The following is a 16,470-nucleotide window of genomic DNA, read 5'->3' on the forward strand; positions in this document are numbered from 1 at the left end:
CATAGCCACTCAGCTTGTTGGTGGCAATCTGAGACCTAAGGGTCCCAGAAGTTGTGAAGCAGTCACTCTAGTAACTGAATTCCATCTGGGGAGAGGTTTGAAGGCAAAGCACAATCTACCTCCTAAACTGGATCAATTGACACTGGGTTATTTTAAGCCAGGAGTTTTGGACTATGGCCTGGATTGAATTACAGTTGTCATGGCAACCCTGATTCAGAGGTGGGCTCAAAAGATAGCTTCAGGATAGGCAATTTGTGAACACTAGGAAAGTGGATTACCAAAATTGTTTTATGATGGGATTATATGACAGTGTTACTGGGGACAGCTTGGAATGAGTTACCACTGGTTCTCCACCCTGGTTCAGTAAGAGAACAACCTGGAGAACTTTCAAAATGCCTGGGTTTCAACCGTGGAGATCTTTATTGAGATAGGTGTGGGCCTTGGCATCGGTAATTGTAAACAGTTACTAGAGTAAATCTGATGTCTAGGCAAGGTTAAGAATTAAGGAGCTGGCTCATGCCTGTAATTCCAGCATTTTGGGAGGCCGAGGTGGGCGGACCACCTGAGGTCAGGAGTTTGAGACCAACCTGGCCAACATAGTGAAACCCCGTCTCTACTAAAAATACAAAAATTAGCCGGGCGTGGTGGCACATGCCTGTAATCCCAGCTATCAGGAGGCTGAAGCCGGAGAACTGCTTGAACCTGGGAGGTAGAGGTTGCGGTGAGCTGAGATCATGCCACTGCACCCTAGTCTCGGCAACAGAGCGAGACTCTGTCTCAAAAAAAGAAAAAGAATTAAGGAGTGAGGCCAAGTCAATGGCAAGCTGTGGCCCACTGACCAAATCTGGCCTGCTGCCTGTTTTTATGTGGCCCGTGAACTAAGAATAACAGTTTCTACATTTTTAAATGGTCGAAAAAAATCACAAGAAGAATAAGATTTTGTGACACATGAAAATTATTTTATGAAATCTGCATTTCAGTGTTCATAATTCAGCTCTCGTTGGAACATGGCCATGCTCATTCATTTACATATTGCCTGTGGCTGCTTTCATGCTATAGCAGCAGAGCTGAGGAATTGTAACAGAGACCATGTAGCTTGTGAAGCCTAAACTGTTTTAATGTGTCGTCCTTTATAGAAAAATGTTTGCTGACCCCTGAGTTAGGCTAAAGAGAGGCCATCCACAGGGCTGGCTTAGAATTTGTAAAAGGAGGCACAGGTTTGTGTAACTTGTGTGTTCATGTAGTACATTTTGCATTTTAATTTCCTGTGGCTTTTTTTCCCCCTAGCAGAGGGAAATTGATGAATCTATAGCAAGTTTGTTCAATAAAATTTTCATTAAAGCAGATTGAAACGTACTTTTCTCCTCAAAACACGCAAGTACAAAGAACATACTGTCCATAGAACAAGATGACCCAGATTTTTTGTAATACTTCACTGAGAATCTGCTAAATCTCTCTAATATCTATTGCCTATTTCATCCTTGCCCCTCAACCTTTTCTTTTTTGTATTTTTTTCATCTTTCTTTTTCATATGTGAGATTAGTGATAGCGGGGTGTCTGACGGCATTTCCCTTTGTTGATTCAGTGTTGGGAAAAAGGGAACAGTGTTCATAGGAATGATTTTTTTTTTTTTTTTTGAGACAGGGTCTTGCTCTGTTTCCCAGGCTGGAGTGCAGTGGTGGGATTATGGCTCAGGGCAGCCTAGACCTCCCAGGCTCAAGCGATCCTACCTCAGCCTCCCAAGTAACTGGGACTATAGGTGTGCGCCACCAAGCCTGGCTATTTTTTTTTTTTCTTGGTAGAGACAGGGTCTCACTATATTGCCCAGGCTGGTCTTGAACTCTTGGACTCAAGTGATCCTCCTGCCTCAGCCTCCCTGGGTGCTCAGATTACAGGCATGAGCCAACACACTCAGTCAGGGATGATTTTAACATAAAAAGCAAGATTAGGAAAATACCACTGATTGTCATGTTGGCTTATTTCTTTTACCTTTTACTTTTCATCAAATTGGATTCAGAGAACAGAGCATTAAGGTTAGGAAAATTAACAGAAAATAGAAAACAAGGGAGAAAGATAAATCCCTACCATTAGGGTGTGTTTTTGTGCAGAGAAGTAGCCACTCTTTCCTTCCAAACCAGCCCATCCAGTTCAGAATGAGAGATTGAAACCTTGTGCTCGGGTGCAGCACTTTCGGCCTTTGCTTATTTTATTTCTACTTATACTTTTGGTAGTGGTAATGGTGGGGGTGGGAGAATGCAAGAGGTTGGTGTATATTTATTAGTTTTGTAAACATACGATACCACGGATTTTTTAAAAGATGAACATGTATCCATTGAACTGATAGGAGAAACTATTTGATTTCCAAATAGTTGATAGTAGTGAATGAATGATCGTTTTCAATGACCTTGAGAGTCTCCCTGTGAAACTGCTTGGTGTCTTGGGTACTGTGAGCAAGGCCACATTCATGTTTACATATTCTCATTTTTATCCTTCCTTCCCCCATTGTAGTGAAGTGGCTACAATCCCAGGCATATTTCTTCTACAGCCACCTGGAAGGAAGCCAGTAATGTCATTACAGATGGCAGTGTGCCTGGACTATCTTAAAAAAGCATCATCTCTGCTACGAATTAAGTTTCAGGAAGGGTGATGTTCGCTTTTATATTAACAAACATTTTGAAAAGGCTGAGGGCAGATATGTTAGAAGCAATCTTCTTCCTAAATTCATGCTTAAATGTAATTGTCCTTCAGTTTTCCCACTCCTGAGTTTGGAGTCTGCTGGATGATGGGTGGTTTGGGGAAGGAAAAGGTAGGTAATATTTGCTCGTTTTGTATTCATATTAGATTTTATATTAGGGCCTCAGTTTATTTTCCTTTCCTTTTTTTTCTTTTTTTTCTTTTTAGGGTTCTGTACATTGGTCTGGCCTGCAATACGGCTCGCTATATTTATATTTCCTACCTGGAGAATGCCTGGACTGTTCTCCCCATGGAAGTTCTTCAAGGTAAGTTAACAGCTGGGATTGAAATTATTTCTCTACCTTCCCTGAGCTGTGGCTAAAAGCCCAGTGGCCTTCAGCATCTGATTCTATAAAGGAAGGGCAGGCCTACTGTTTCATGTGATTTTGAAGTGGTTGTTAAGGAAGAGATGACATCAGGAGGGATGGTTTCTCGGTTACCTGAGTGCTGCTCTATGTTGAGCCAAACAAAGCTGGACTTGACCCACACCCTTGTGATTAAACAACGGAAGAGGAACTCTAGAATAAACTCCTGTGCACAACTGTTAGACATGGACATCCAAGGGTGGTTTTAAAATATAAAAATATTTATCTTTTAAAGTTGTTGGTGTTTTTAGTTTTGTAGGTTAACTATACTTACTGAAAAAAGATTGTTGTCATAATTATTTTATCTCTTCAGTTATTTTTATCACATCTGGTGACTTATAACTAAAGCTTTATAGCCACACTGTTGTTTTTCCATGAACTTAAAAAAATCTCTGCTCAAATGCCCTGCCCTGAATGCTTCTCTCTGCTTCAGTGTACTGTTTCCCATCAAGACACAACTGAAAAATTTCTGGAAGGCTCTCGTCATGTAGCTGAAGAGTGCCAAAGAAATGGATTACTATTCAAAACTCATTGCCATGTTAGCTCATATAGTAATGACTACATCCTGAAAAGTCCTGATTGGCATCATGATTAAAATAAAGGTTCAGGACAAGATTGCTGGAGTTGAGTGACAGCCCAGGCTACTAAATCATTAATTGCACTAAACAGTCTGTGATTATATACAATTTCATTAGCTTTATAGATTGCCATTATCATTTTCCCTTACCCTAAGGAGACAAATACGGTACAATCAATGTAATTAATTTCTTGTCATGATGAAAGATTGAGAATTTCAATCTTTTAAGGTGAAAGATTAATAATTATACATCTAAACAGAATGTACAAAATGCCAGCTCATTCATCAAATTCCATCATAGCAATGAAAAAAGAACTTATCCTAATTGAAAGGAGATATAATTTATATTCACATTATAATTATAAAACTCAAGTGTGTATATATATATATATATATACACACATAAAGTATATATATATATATATAAACTTGAAGATGCTTTTCTCAGATTTGATGCAATGGTGTATTTACAAATATATAGAAAATGGAAACTTGGTCTTATAATAAGAAATTATTTGTTTCTAATAATTAGAACTCTGGATGGGTCTTGAGGGGAGGCACACATCTCAGCTTTGTGTCATTTAAGAATAACAATGCATTAAACAGGAACTGCAGGTAAGAATGATTCAATAACAAGGTAATATATGCAACACAGTTCTTAGGATTTCCCACCTCTGGTTCCTGTTCTATCCTGACCTGGCTTAATCGCTTTGTTTATTGGTATGCTACAGTATGCAGACTCTATAAATAAAGATTTGTATACCTACAGAACAGAAACGACTATATATTGTAATAATACATACATATAACTTTTTTATCCTTTTAGTTTAAAATGAATTAGGTGGAAAAGGACAGCTTCCGTAAGTGACTCAGAAACAGAGAACAGCCATGAAATGGTTAAAGAACAACAGAATAATTTTATAAGAGGAAAAAACAAATGCTGTGTGAATTTAAAAATGCATTTTTCCTGTTAATCTATTAAAGATAAATTAAATGGTGACTAAGAGCCAGGCAGTATGGTGGGTGCTGAGAATGTAATAAAATATATACATATATTAACTCAGGCCCCAAGGTCTCACCATCTGTTCTGGAAGCCAGATGCGTAAACACATAACTATACAGCATGTTAGATGGAATCATAGAAAAATGTGCTAGGTAACAGATAAGGAGCTTACCCTAAGGACAATAATTAACTTTGTGAAGCAGGGAGTGGGAGGATGAAGAATCACATAAGCCAGACTCTGAAGGGCAAATAGGAATCCACCAGGTGGCCTAAAGGGAGTAGGCATTCCAGCATGGGGGAAGAACTGTGTGCGAAGACACAGAAGAGGACAGAGTGGCCTCTTCAGGGAGCATAAGTGGTGTTCCAGGGCTAGGGCTTGAAGCGTTTATCATCTCAAGCTGCCAACGCAGGACATGTTTTATAATACTTGTATGCACCTCAGGGGTATTATCCCAGGATTTAGGGAGCTGGCCATGCTCTGAATCTAAACAGGAATTCTGCTTCCTAGGGCAGGCTACGATACATACTTCTGTGTTTCATTTTATTCTCCCCTATGCCAGTAGAAACCTAGTTACTGATCTGAAGCCAGCGAAGAGGATCTGTAAATACAGCCTTCTAGTCCAACAGAGGCCTCTGTGACCAGTTTCCACAGAGCTCTTTGTTTCTAATGCTGGAGGAGATGGTTTCATTCCCTGGCAGAAGTGAGTGCTGAGTATTTTGACTGTACAACAAAATCAAAATCACTTGCCTTTGTTTGACCCATGCCCACCCCATGGAAAACAGTGGATTATTCATGTGGAATAAATCCTGCATCACAGGAATACATTTCTGACTGAAGAGGTTTGTTTTGCTAGTTTGGATTCGTCTGCCTTTACAAGGCTTGTCCAAATGGCTTTCAAGTCCCTGTGCTTAAAGGAGACTCTATTTAGGATGCAGTAAGGCAGGACATGATTACAACAAAACATTGAATGATTTCATTATAGGACAAGCCCACTGTCACAATCTATAGCCCTTAATTCCTTGACTAGAAATGTTATCTGTTAATTGCCAGAGACCTGGTCTGGGGAAGGGGAAGGCTGGGGAATGGGATGTTGTCTGTCATCATTGGGCATCTTGACTCTGAAAAATCAGCACTTCTGTTTTTTGGTTCCCAGCCAGAACCATACAAGAGGGTCTTCCTTAAATAATAATAATAAGAAGAAGAAGAAGCAAAGTCTCTCTCTTTATCCTACCACCCTTGCTTTATCCCCAAAACACCATGAGAATTAGTACTATCTAGTGGGTAGCTGAAAGGGAGGAGACAAAAGATGTGCCTCATTCTATAGCCCCCACTACCCAGCCCTTCCTCTGGGGTTGCATGTAACTGCTGGTGGAGGATTCCTTGTTATCTTCAGTCTTGGAGTTTCTTGATTGTCCTCTCAGGCCATGTTGGTAATAATTAGCAGATGGGTTTGTGAAGAAACAAATTTCCTCTTCCCCAGGCCTATAGGAAGGAGGCTATTCAGGCCTTTATTTGGGGATCAAGGTAAGGACAGTATCCAGCAGGATGCTGTTTGGAATTGTGAGGTTATTTCTTTCCCATGATCTTTCTCATGTTCAGTAAATATTCTCTTGCAGCCATATCTTTTTAGCAATTCAGCTACCATTTGCAGCAAACATGTTATTCAGTAGGCAACCGGTAATACCATATAAAGAAGCAGAAACCATATTTCCTCCCTATAAGAAATCTGCAGTGTATTTAAAAAAGAGACAGTGAGTCTAAGTGCTTAAAAGCATTGCTGGATGATGGTGGTGGTGAATAGTTTATATTTATTTCTCAAGATCTCATTTTAAAAACCCATAGGAATTTTCTCCTTTTATTTTGTACAAAGAACAATTAAACATTCATGATTTTGATCAAGAATATAAATATTTGATTAAAATAAAGCCCAAACTTGTTATTCTCCTTCCTGTATGGGTATTGGTTGCAAATCCTTGCAAAACTCAGAGATGAGTGTTAGTGTTAGTTCTGAGCAAGAATCAGAATTACCCTTGCTATTAAAATGTATTTGAGGAGAGTAAAGCTCTCCTAGGGGCTGCTATAACTGAAGAGGTCCTTTTGAGTGACTTGAATTAATGACTCCAGCACTGAGGAGTGAAAACGAGGTCTGGGTCAGCTCTCTCTCTGTAGGATGCTCTATCAGTGGGAGCCGGGTTAAGATTTTGATGAAAGATGGTTTTTTAATGTCATCAGGGGGACTTGAGCTGACATTTATAAAGCGTTATTCTGTTTGTCTTATTTAGCATGCTTATTCAGCCAAATAAGAACCATGCTTTCAGCATGGGCTGAAACCCTGTCTCTACAAAATATTTAAAAATCAGCTGGGCATGGTGGTGTGCACCTGTGGTTCTGGCTACTGGGGAGGCTCAGGTGGAAGGATTGCCTGAGCCCAAAAGGTTAAAGCTGCAGTGACCTGTGATTGCAGCACCGCATTCCACCCTGGGCAACACAGTGAGACCCTGTCTCAAAACAACAACAAACATAGCACATTTTCCTCCTTTTATGCTCTGGAAGAGCATGGGGAAGAAATACCAGTTTTATTTTCTAACTTAGTTTAAACCCTTGAACATAAAGACCATGCTTATACTTTTTCAGTTCTCCAAAGAGATGTACGTATAGGAAGACACACTATTAATGCTTGTTGTTTAATTCATTTTTCAGCCCCCTGTGTCATGTACTACAGTTAGTAGTTTATAATTTTTAAATCTTTTGAATTATATAAGAAATTCTGTCTCAAAAACTTATAAATATCTGAAGAAAATTTGAAAATTAAATTTAAAGCTGAACCTTCAGTATGATAGCTCTTCCTAGGATGACATCTTGCCATCCATAACACATCTGTAAAAACATCCATGTATTTTAATTAGTACTTATACCCTCATCTCACTCTATAGGTTAGCTGAGGCAGATTATCAAAATATGCAATAATCCGGAAACCATAAAGTGCTAAGGCTTGAATTAGACTATCTGGATTTGAATTCTAGCTCCCCTACCTATAGGCTCTGTGTCTTTGGGCAAAATGCTTAATCTCTCTGAGCCACAGACTCTTGAGTTACAGGAGAGGTTGACATGAGTATTAAATACGCTTATCCATGCAAAGTATTTAGCACAGTACCTGACCCACAGTTAGCTTCTGATAAATGTTAGAAAGCACTCAATAACAAAAAAGTAAAATAAATTATAAATATAGATCAGGATCAGAGAAAATATCATTTAGAAGATTATATTCTAAGGAGTTAACTGCAATTATGCATTAAATCCTAACCATGAATTAAGCTGAAGCCTAATGACCAAAGCGTAAGGGAAACATGACTAGTCAGTGCACACTGTTAATAAAGTTATCTTTGGGGAAGGTAAGTGAAATTTTTATTGGCTGATAGAAAAGCAGTTCTCATGTGTGGCTTCAGGTGGGAAAACACTGGGCGTGTAGTATAATGTTGCCAAGTCCTAACATTAAACTCCCTCGGTTTTGGGTGGTAGCCTCCTAAAACCTGCTTAAAGGTATGCCAAAGGCATAATGCCAGCACGTAAAATTCACAAGGGCCCCCAGAACATTGTTGCATCAGTTATAGACCTTTTTTTTTTTTAAGTAACTCATGTATTTTTTTAAGTTTGCAAGCTAGAGCTTATAGAAGAGATCTATCTTATTTCCTCTGTCCACTTTTACTTATATATGGGATTTGGAAGTTTTCTCCAACCCTACCCAGGGTACCTTTTATCCATAAATGCTTTCTTTGTCATATCCCAGCATGCAGACCACTGCCTACCCTGTTTCAGTTCAATGTCCTTTTGTTCAGCTGCTGTTACATGTCAGCCCTCTGCTGGGTGCTGGATATGTCTGTTCTCAAGGAGCTTAGTCTGCTTCCCCTTTAGATAAATCCTGCCCCCTTTCACCTGCCAGACTATAAGCTCCTTGGTGGCTAGGGACATTATTTTGCATATTGTCAAATATTCAAAGCCTAGCAGGGTATCTGGCACATAATACAGATGCTCAGTAAATACCGTTGAATGCATAAAGGGGATTCTTACAGTCCTGTACATCGATAGGTGTGGGAATGTTGGCTTTTAACACAAATTGTTGCATGTCTTATATAAAGTCTCTTTCGTGCAGCACACAGAAGATCCATGCTGCTGCTGCTGCTGCTGCTGCTGCTGCTGCTGCTGCTGCTGCTAAGTCCATTGCTCTTTGTAGGATCCTCTGCCATTTGCTAAGTCCATTGCTCTTTGTAGGATCCTCTGCCATTTGTGGAAGGTCCATTGCTGATAGTAGCCCTAACTCTGACAGAGAGACTGGCTTGCTATTCACCATCTCTGTTTCCTTTTCTTTGTGGACATGCAGCTAGACTCTATTTCCCAGCCTCCCTTGCAGTTAGGTATGACCATGTGGTTAATTCTGGCCAGCAGAATAAAAGCAGAAATGATAGGAGGAAAGGATAGCACATGGGAAATTGTATGGGTCAGGTTTAGAAGTGTGTCACTCCCTCCTCTGTCGGCTGGATATTGATACCTAGGGTAAGCAGGCATTGCAGATGGCAGATTCTCTGCAACCTGGATCCCTGAGTGACTATGGAGCAGAGCTGCTACTACTCCTGTCTCCTGTTCATTGAACTTTGTGTGAGCAAGAAAAGAAAAACATTTAATGTGTGAAACCACTAAGATTTCCAATATAGACTTTTTCTTTTATTGCCTGCCCAATGGAGGCCTTTCCTTAGGAAGAATAATCTCTTACTGATTTTCACCAAGTTGATCTTTCAGAAGCTTTTTTTTAAATCCCAGAACCAATTGCAATGCATACTTTGGTCTATTCGTGGAAAAGGTTTGTTACAACTGATTCTGTGTGCCAGTGCTAAAGGGATAGTTATGTTTTGTTCAGTAAGCTTAAGTCAGTGGCAGAAGCAAGAAAAAAAAAAAATCCTAGTTCCCTAGTACTGTGTCAATTCTCACTCCTCCCAGCCACTATAATGTGATTTCCCCAAGCCAAGCAACATTTTACAAAGAGCAGCTGTCTCCTTAAGAAGAAAGGACTTTTTTCCTGCTCATACATGCCATTTATTTCAGTAGAGCATTCTTGTGGGCCAAGACTGAACAATTTTGAAACACGTGTTGTAGAATCAGATACCAGTGTTGAGTGTTATAAGGTAAAGAGTTATTTGGGACATTTAAAAAACAATAAATGATATGTCAGCTCTTCAGAAAGGGTGAAGAAGAGTTATTAAGAATATCATCTTTTAAACTGGTAGCTTGTGGGCCATGTTTGATATTAACAACAAAATCTCTCAAAGTATTCAGTTACATTTACTATAGAATACTTCTAATAATTGTTCTGAGAACATATAGTATAATATTTAAGCACCCAGGCTCTGAACTTAGACACCTTGGGTTCAAATCCTATTCAACAACTCTGTTGTCTGTGTGACTCTGGACAAGGCATCTAATATCTCTGTGTCTTGGTTTCCTTTATGGAAAATGAAGAAAAAATAGTACTGTACCCATTGGAGGAACAGATTCAATATCTGTGTAAAACAGCACAATTCCTTGTAGAGTAAACTGACGTGATAATATTAACGAAAACAGAGCCAGGCACAGTGGCTCACACCTGTAATCCCAGCACTTTGGGAGGCTGAGGCAGGCAGTTCACGAGGTCAAGAGATCAAGACCATCCTGGCCAACATGGTGAAACCCTGTCTCTACTAAGGGTACAAAAATTAGCTGGGCGTGGCGGCACACACCTGTAGTCCCAGCTACTCAGGAGGCTGAGGCAGGAGAATCGCTTGAACACGGGAGGCAGAGGATGCAGTGAGCCGAGATCATGCCATTGCACTCCAGCCTGGGCAACAAGAGTGAAACTCCGTCTCAAAAAAAAAAAAAAAAAAAAAAAATTAATGAAAACAATGAATGTAACTCCTAATTATTTTTAATGATTCTAGGTTATTCAAATGTAATGCATCTCAAAGAAAAGTCTTGGCAGTAAGTAGGTAGTGTGGATATATCTCTTGATTTTCATTGTGCCTCAAAGCCAATCCTGGGGGATCCCAGTAAAGGTAAGAAAGGACTGAAAAACTAAGTTTGTGTGGACTACTTGGTCTCTGAGAGTCATTCATTCTCAATCAATATATTTAAGCACCTGTTATGTGAGTTGGTATTGGATTGCCACTGAAGGCTCACTGGTTTTATGACAAGTAGCCATGGAAGGGTTAACACATATTGCAGGGAGAGTCAGCTCCTGTGCCCTTGTTACTGTTGTCAGTCAAAATAGCTTTTATTTTGACTGTTTGATCTACCACCTCAGTTATCTCATACTTAAAAAGGTTTAAAAATTTGTAACTCTAGTGTAAACACATTTACCCATGCCACTGAGTAAATGTGCTTATTTCATCACCTAAAGAATAATCATTTACTGCTTTTTCACAGTTCTCTAATAACTAAGAAAGTAGAAGCATTTTTATTTTCCTAGTTTATAATATCTTTCATCCGCTCTACTTTATAGGAATGTTGTTTTTGGTAGCACAATTCCTAAGACTTCCTAAATCTTGTCTTACAAATATGGGAAATTGTGGAGGGTTTTCAAGTTTCTAAGTTGCTTTTTTTTGTTGTTATTTTAAAACTAGAGAATCAGAATACAACTGTCGTAAAAACATTGGCAAGAGTTTCAGATTATTAAGATTAGTAGGAAGTTGCATGTTCCAGTTTATGAACAAGAACTGCAACTCCACAACTGTCTTTTGTATACACAGATGATGTTCTAATTCAGTCCCTTCTTATGGATTGCTAAGTTTTGCTGGTTTCCTATCTAAGAAATGAAATGAATTTAATTGGTTCTTCCACTTACACGATATCTTAAAGTAAGTTATTTTAGAGAAATCAGTTTTAATCCTATATCCTCCCTGGAAAATGTCAGAGCATACAAGCAGAGTGGCTTTCATTCTTCTGCTTTTAGTATCAGAAATTTTGTTTTTGTGCTTTACTATTTTTTCCTTCAGTTAATGCCCTGAGTTAATTTAAAGAATGTAATTCCCAATTATCTAATCAGTCTCAAAAGCAATATAGAAACTAGAAGTCTAACTGTAGAAAATCTTTTACAACTACCACTTAATACTAGTCAGTAAATTCTAAGAATAGTTTAAAAGCATCCTGACTTAAGTCATCCCACTGGAAAATGATTTAATTATCTTAGAACACTCAAAGTTTTAGAAAATGATTAGAATTTCTGAGAAGGGGAAAAAAGAGACAAACCCTATTGTTGGAAGAGTTTGTGTGTGCCCAAGCCTTCACACTTAAAAGAATAACTGCTAGAATTGTTTTTTTTTTAATCTAGAATTATACTAAATATATTTTAATGTTTTGGTTGCTTGTAAATCCTGCAATTGATTGCTTAGACATACACATAACAATAGGTTTGGCATCAGCATTGAAGTTAACCTACTACCATTTGATGTGGTTTCAGGTCTTCAGTAATTCATCTTTAAGAAGTGATTTCCAAATCTATGTTGGATTTTGCTATTGAATCTAATTAATTTTGAATAAATTAATTTTATTTCTTGGAATATTTTTGAGTTTTTCCTCTAGTGTGGTTAATGAAAAAAAATCTGCATATCTGAAAAGAAATGGACTTAGAATCATCTTTAATAATAGAAATGACAATACTTAAAATTATTCCCATTGTGTACTATGGTGTAAATACTCATAATTAAGACTATCCAGGCATTATTCAATTTTGAGAAAGCTGGCATTATCTAGGGTATTGCAATTTTTTTGCCGGATAAAGCAAACACATTATTTGACTTTTTAGGAAATTAATTGTGTATGCTACTGCTAATCATCTAGTCCATCTTAGTAGTTAAAAAAAAAAAAAAAAACCTGGTTAAAATGATGACTGAAACATATATAAAACCTAAGAAAGTTATTTTAATGTTTCTCAGTCAACTGTGAGGCATACAATCTAATGTGCCCAGTAAAAACAGTGTTTATTCCATTATGGACCGACTTAAGTAGTATCATCCCTGATAATTTTTTTATTGTATGCCGACATTGTGAATGGTACCTGGTTGGGTGTTGGCTATTTCTGTCTTCCTATAAATGTTCTCGAGCTTTGTTCTGGGACACAGCTAAGTTACTTGGAAATAGTGTGATCCTTTTGGGTCTTGCTTTTAAGATTACGTAGATGAGACAAGAGCAGTGTTTAGTCTAGGGCTAATTATTTCATAATACTAACAAAAGACTTTGTTCAGACTACTCTACCAGTCCTAGGAATCATGAGTTGTTCCAGTTTGGCTGGTGGGAAGAAGAGTTCCCCGCCTTGTGTGGGTTCTGGGTATTGTTCTCTGAAATGGTTTTGGGTAGTTCTTTCCCTCACTCTGGCTAGCGTCTGCACATATTTTGCTGATCGGTACTCTGCTGAATACATTAGGGGAGCCCTCTGTAGATCTCTGGAGTTTTCTCCCTATGATGCTGTCTCCTCTCTGGCATTCTGCCCTGGAACTCTAGCCACCTTGGCTCCCTAGACTCTTGGCTATAGTCTTCAACTTGGCAGTTCTCTTTTTTGCCCTGCAGATTTCAGACTCTCATCAGTCAGTAAACTAAAGCTTTTCATTTGCTTCCCATCTCTCAGGGATCACTGTCCTTGTTGCTGATGTCCCTTGGGAACCACTGCCTCATATATTTTGTCCAGTTTTTTAGTTACTTGAGGAAGGAGAATAAATTTAGTCCCTGTTATTCCATTCTGGTCAGAGGCAGACTACTGTCAGATCAAATTTTAAAAGAATTTTGATCTTTTAGTTTAATTTTCCAAAATATGAGTTAAGAGTCTCTTATGATATTATCTCCAAATGAGACGATTTCTCAGGGAATAATCTAGATGGAATCAGATGATTTCTTAATCCCATCTAGCTATAAAACCTGTTGTGACAATATCTGGTTTTTACATTTAAAGCAGTGTCTTAATGAAGATTTTAATTCACACAATGCAGTTACTGCATAATAATGACCATTTCTCCACCTGTTATCTCCATCTTCCTGTCATTTCAGTAAATGGTGAAGATATAAAACTGGTAATGGGACATGGTAAATTGTTTCTGCACTCATTTTTTTTTTTTTTATTGAACTATATACTAAAAAGCATGGCTGGGTGCAGTGGCTCACTAATCCCAGCACTTTGAGAGGCTGAGGCAGGCAGATCATGAGGTCAAGAGATCGAGACCAAACTGGCCAACGTGGTGAAACCCTGTCTCTACTAAAAATACAAAAATTAGCTGGGCATGATGGTGGGCACTTATAGTCCCAGCTACTTGGGAGGCTGAGGCAGGAGGATCACTTGAAACCAGGAAGCAGAGGTTGCAGTGAGCTGAGATTGCACCACTGCACTTCAGCCTGGTGACAGAGCAATACTCCGTCTCAAACAAAACAAAACAAAATATAAAAATTGTTATATCCTTTGAATCATTAACCCCACTTGTTTGGAATTGTAGCCAATGTAAATAATCCAAGGTATATAAAAAGCAATGTTAATCATGATGCTAATTATAATGGAGAAAAGTAGAAATAATCCTAATGTCAAAGTAGGTGCCCTAGATGGGATGAATGCCCAGAATATATGAAGAGCTCCTACAACTCAGTAACAAAAACCAACCCAACTAAAAAGTAGACAAAGGACTTGAATAAACATTTCTTCAAAGAAGATACAGATAGCCGATAAACACCTAAAAGGTGCTCGAAATCACTAGCTATTAGGGGAAAGCAAATTGACAACTGAGAAATTGCTTCACATTCATTATGATTGCTATTTAAAATATATATATATATATATGTGTGTGTGTGTTCTGGCAAGGAGGTGGAGAAATTGGATCTCTCATACATTTCAGGTGGGAATTAAAAATGGTACAGCTACTGTGGAGAAAAGGTAGTTCCTCAAAGTGTTAAACATATAGTGACCATATCACACAACAATTGCATTTCTAGTTACATACTCAAAAGAATTTTTTTTGAAACAGAATCTTGCTCTGTTGCCAGGCTGGAGGGCAGTGGCATGATCTTGACTCACTGCAACCTCTGCCTCCTGGGTTCAAGCAATTCCACTGCCTCAGCCTCCTGACTAGCTGGGACTACAGGTAGAGACGGGGTTTCACCATGTTGGCCAGGATGGTCTCGATCTCCTGATCCGCCCACCTCAGCCTCCCAAAGTGCTGGGATTAAAGGTGTGAGCCACTGCACCCAGCCACTCAAAAGAATTTAAATCAAGGACTCAGATACTTGCATACCAGGTTGATAGCAGCATTATTCACAGTAGCAGAAGGAAACAATCCAAATGTCTATCCATAGATGAAAAGATGAACAAAATGAATGGGAGTCACATTCATGAGACAGAAAGTAGAATGGTGGTTGTCAGGGGATGGGACAGGGGGCGAGTGTAAGTTATGGTTTAATGGGCACAGAATTTTTGTTTGTGGTAGTGAAAAAGTTCTGGAGATGGATGATGGTGACAGCTGTACTTGTGAGTATACTCAGTGCCACTGAACCGTACATTTAAAAATGTAAAAATGGTAAATTTTTAATGTATATTTTGCCATGACAAATCTTAAAAATAGGTGCCTAGTTAAATAATTCACATTTCAAAACAGAGTAGCCTAAGAAATGCTAACCAACCAATCCGTCCTGCTCTTCTTCCTCTCCAGGAGTGACACACGCAGCCATCTGGGCAGCATGCATTTCTTACCTCAGTGCAGCTGTTCCCCCTGAGCTGAGGACATCTGCTCAGGGCATCCTGCAGGGCCTTCACCTGGGTTTGGGAAGAGGCTGTGGTGCCATGATTGGAGGCGTGTTAGTCAATTATTTTGGTAAGAATGGCTTTCTCCTGTTTTTTTCCTTTCTATAATTAAAACATAATTTTTTTCCAGCAATACCTCAATAAACAATCCAATTATTACTGAAGATTGCGCAAAGCTAAATTCCAGTATTCATAATCTCTTTCTAGATTTCAAGGTAGTCATAATTGTAAAGCAGCATGCTTACGTTGTTAAGCTGATTTGAGCCAGCCTGTAACTGTGCACACTCCTCTGACAATCAGCTTAATGAGATGCTACAGAGATCCCTCAAAGGAGCCAAACAAATGAATTAGCATGAGTGCTTTTAGTCTAAAATAAGGTACCTTAAACCTGCTGATAATAATCCTAAAGGAAATAAAAGTCATCATTGTTACTCCATTAGGGGATTGTGAACCAGAAGAATCTAACCATATGCTGGCTTTGGTAATGCTACTACATTTATGATAATAAAATCTGTCTGTCTTGTCATATCTTTCTTATTAGAAACATAGGAGCTGAAATAGGAATGAGATTATTCTGCTCCAGGAATCTTAACTGCTCAGTCATCTATTAATATATAAGGTGGGCCCCAGGAAATGTGTGCATTTATAGCATTATTTGAGCACTGCTGTTCCAACTACAGATTAATAGCGCTGTTAGTTAATAATTGGGTAAATGGTCTTTTCATATGAAGAGGAGAGCACCATTGAATTGTATGAGTCATGGTGAAAGGCACTGAGAAATAATCCTATATAAATGCAGTTTTATAATCGATCGGTGGCAGATCCAGTATCAGCCCTGGGTCTCTTGACATGTACCCAGCCCTGTGTTTTTCCATTATGTGGAGCTAATAGCCAAACCCTTTTCTCTGGTTTGTCCCAAGCTGTGCTTCCTTTGCTTTGGTCTTTAGAAAATTGACAGTTTTAGATGAGCGCTATCTGCATTTCTTGGAATTA

General features: G+C 38.7%; 2 protein-coding genes across 5 annotated transcripts in view; one reads left to right on the top strand and one right to left on the bottom strand.

Annotated features, from left to right (window-relative positions):
* LOC105468211 (major facilitator superfamily domain containing 6) overlaps positions 1–16,470 on the top strand; it is an 87,318-nt gene that overhangs the window by 58,136 nt on the left and 12,712 nt on the right. For all 3 annotated transcript variants that reach the window (XM_011718272.3, XM_011718269.3, XM_011718270.3), the window contains exons 3-4: positions 2,902–2,999; positions 15,386–15,547. In XM_011718272.3, the coding sequence (XP_011716574.2) occupies positions 2,902–2,999; positions 15,386–15,547 (260 nt within the window). The remainder of the gene's footprint in view (positions 1–2,901; positions 3,000–15,385; positions 15,548–16,470) is intronic.
* LOC105468212 (nuclear envelope integral membrane protein 2) overlaps positions 1–16,470 on the bottom strand; it is an 81,768-nt gene that overhangs the window by 20,577 nt on the left and 44,721 nt on the right. The gene's annotated exons all lie outside the window — the stretch shown is intronic.

The sequence above is a fragment of the Macaca nemestrina genome, chromosome 11 (genome assembly GCF_043159975.1).
Source record: "Macaca nemestrina isolate mMacNem1 chromosome 11, mMacNem.hap1, whole genome shotgun sequence".
Classification (NCBI taxonomy): Eukaryota; Metazoa; Chordata; class Mammalia; order Primates; family Cercopithecidae; genus Macaca; species Macaca nemestrina.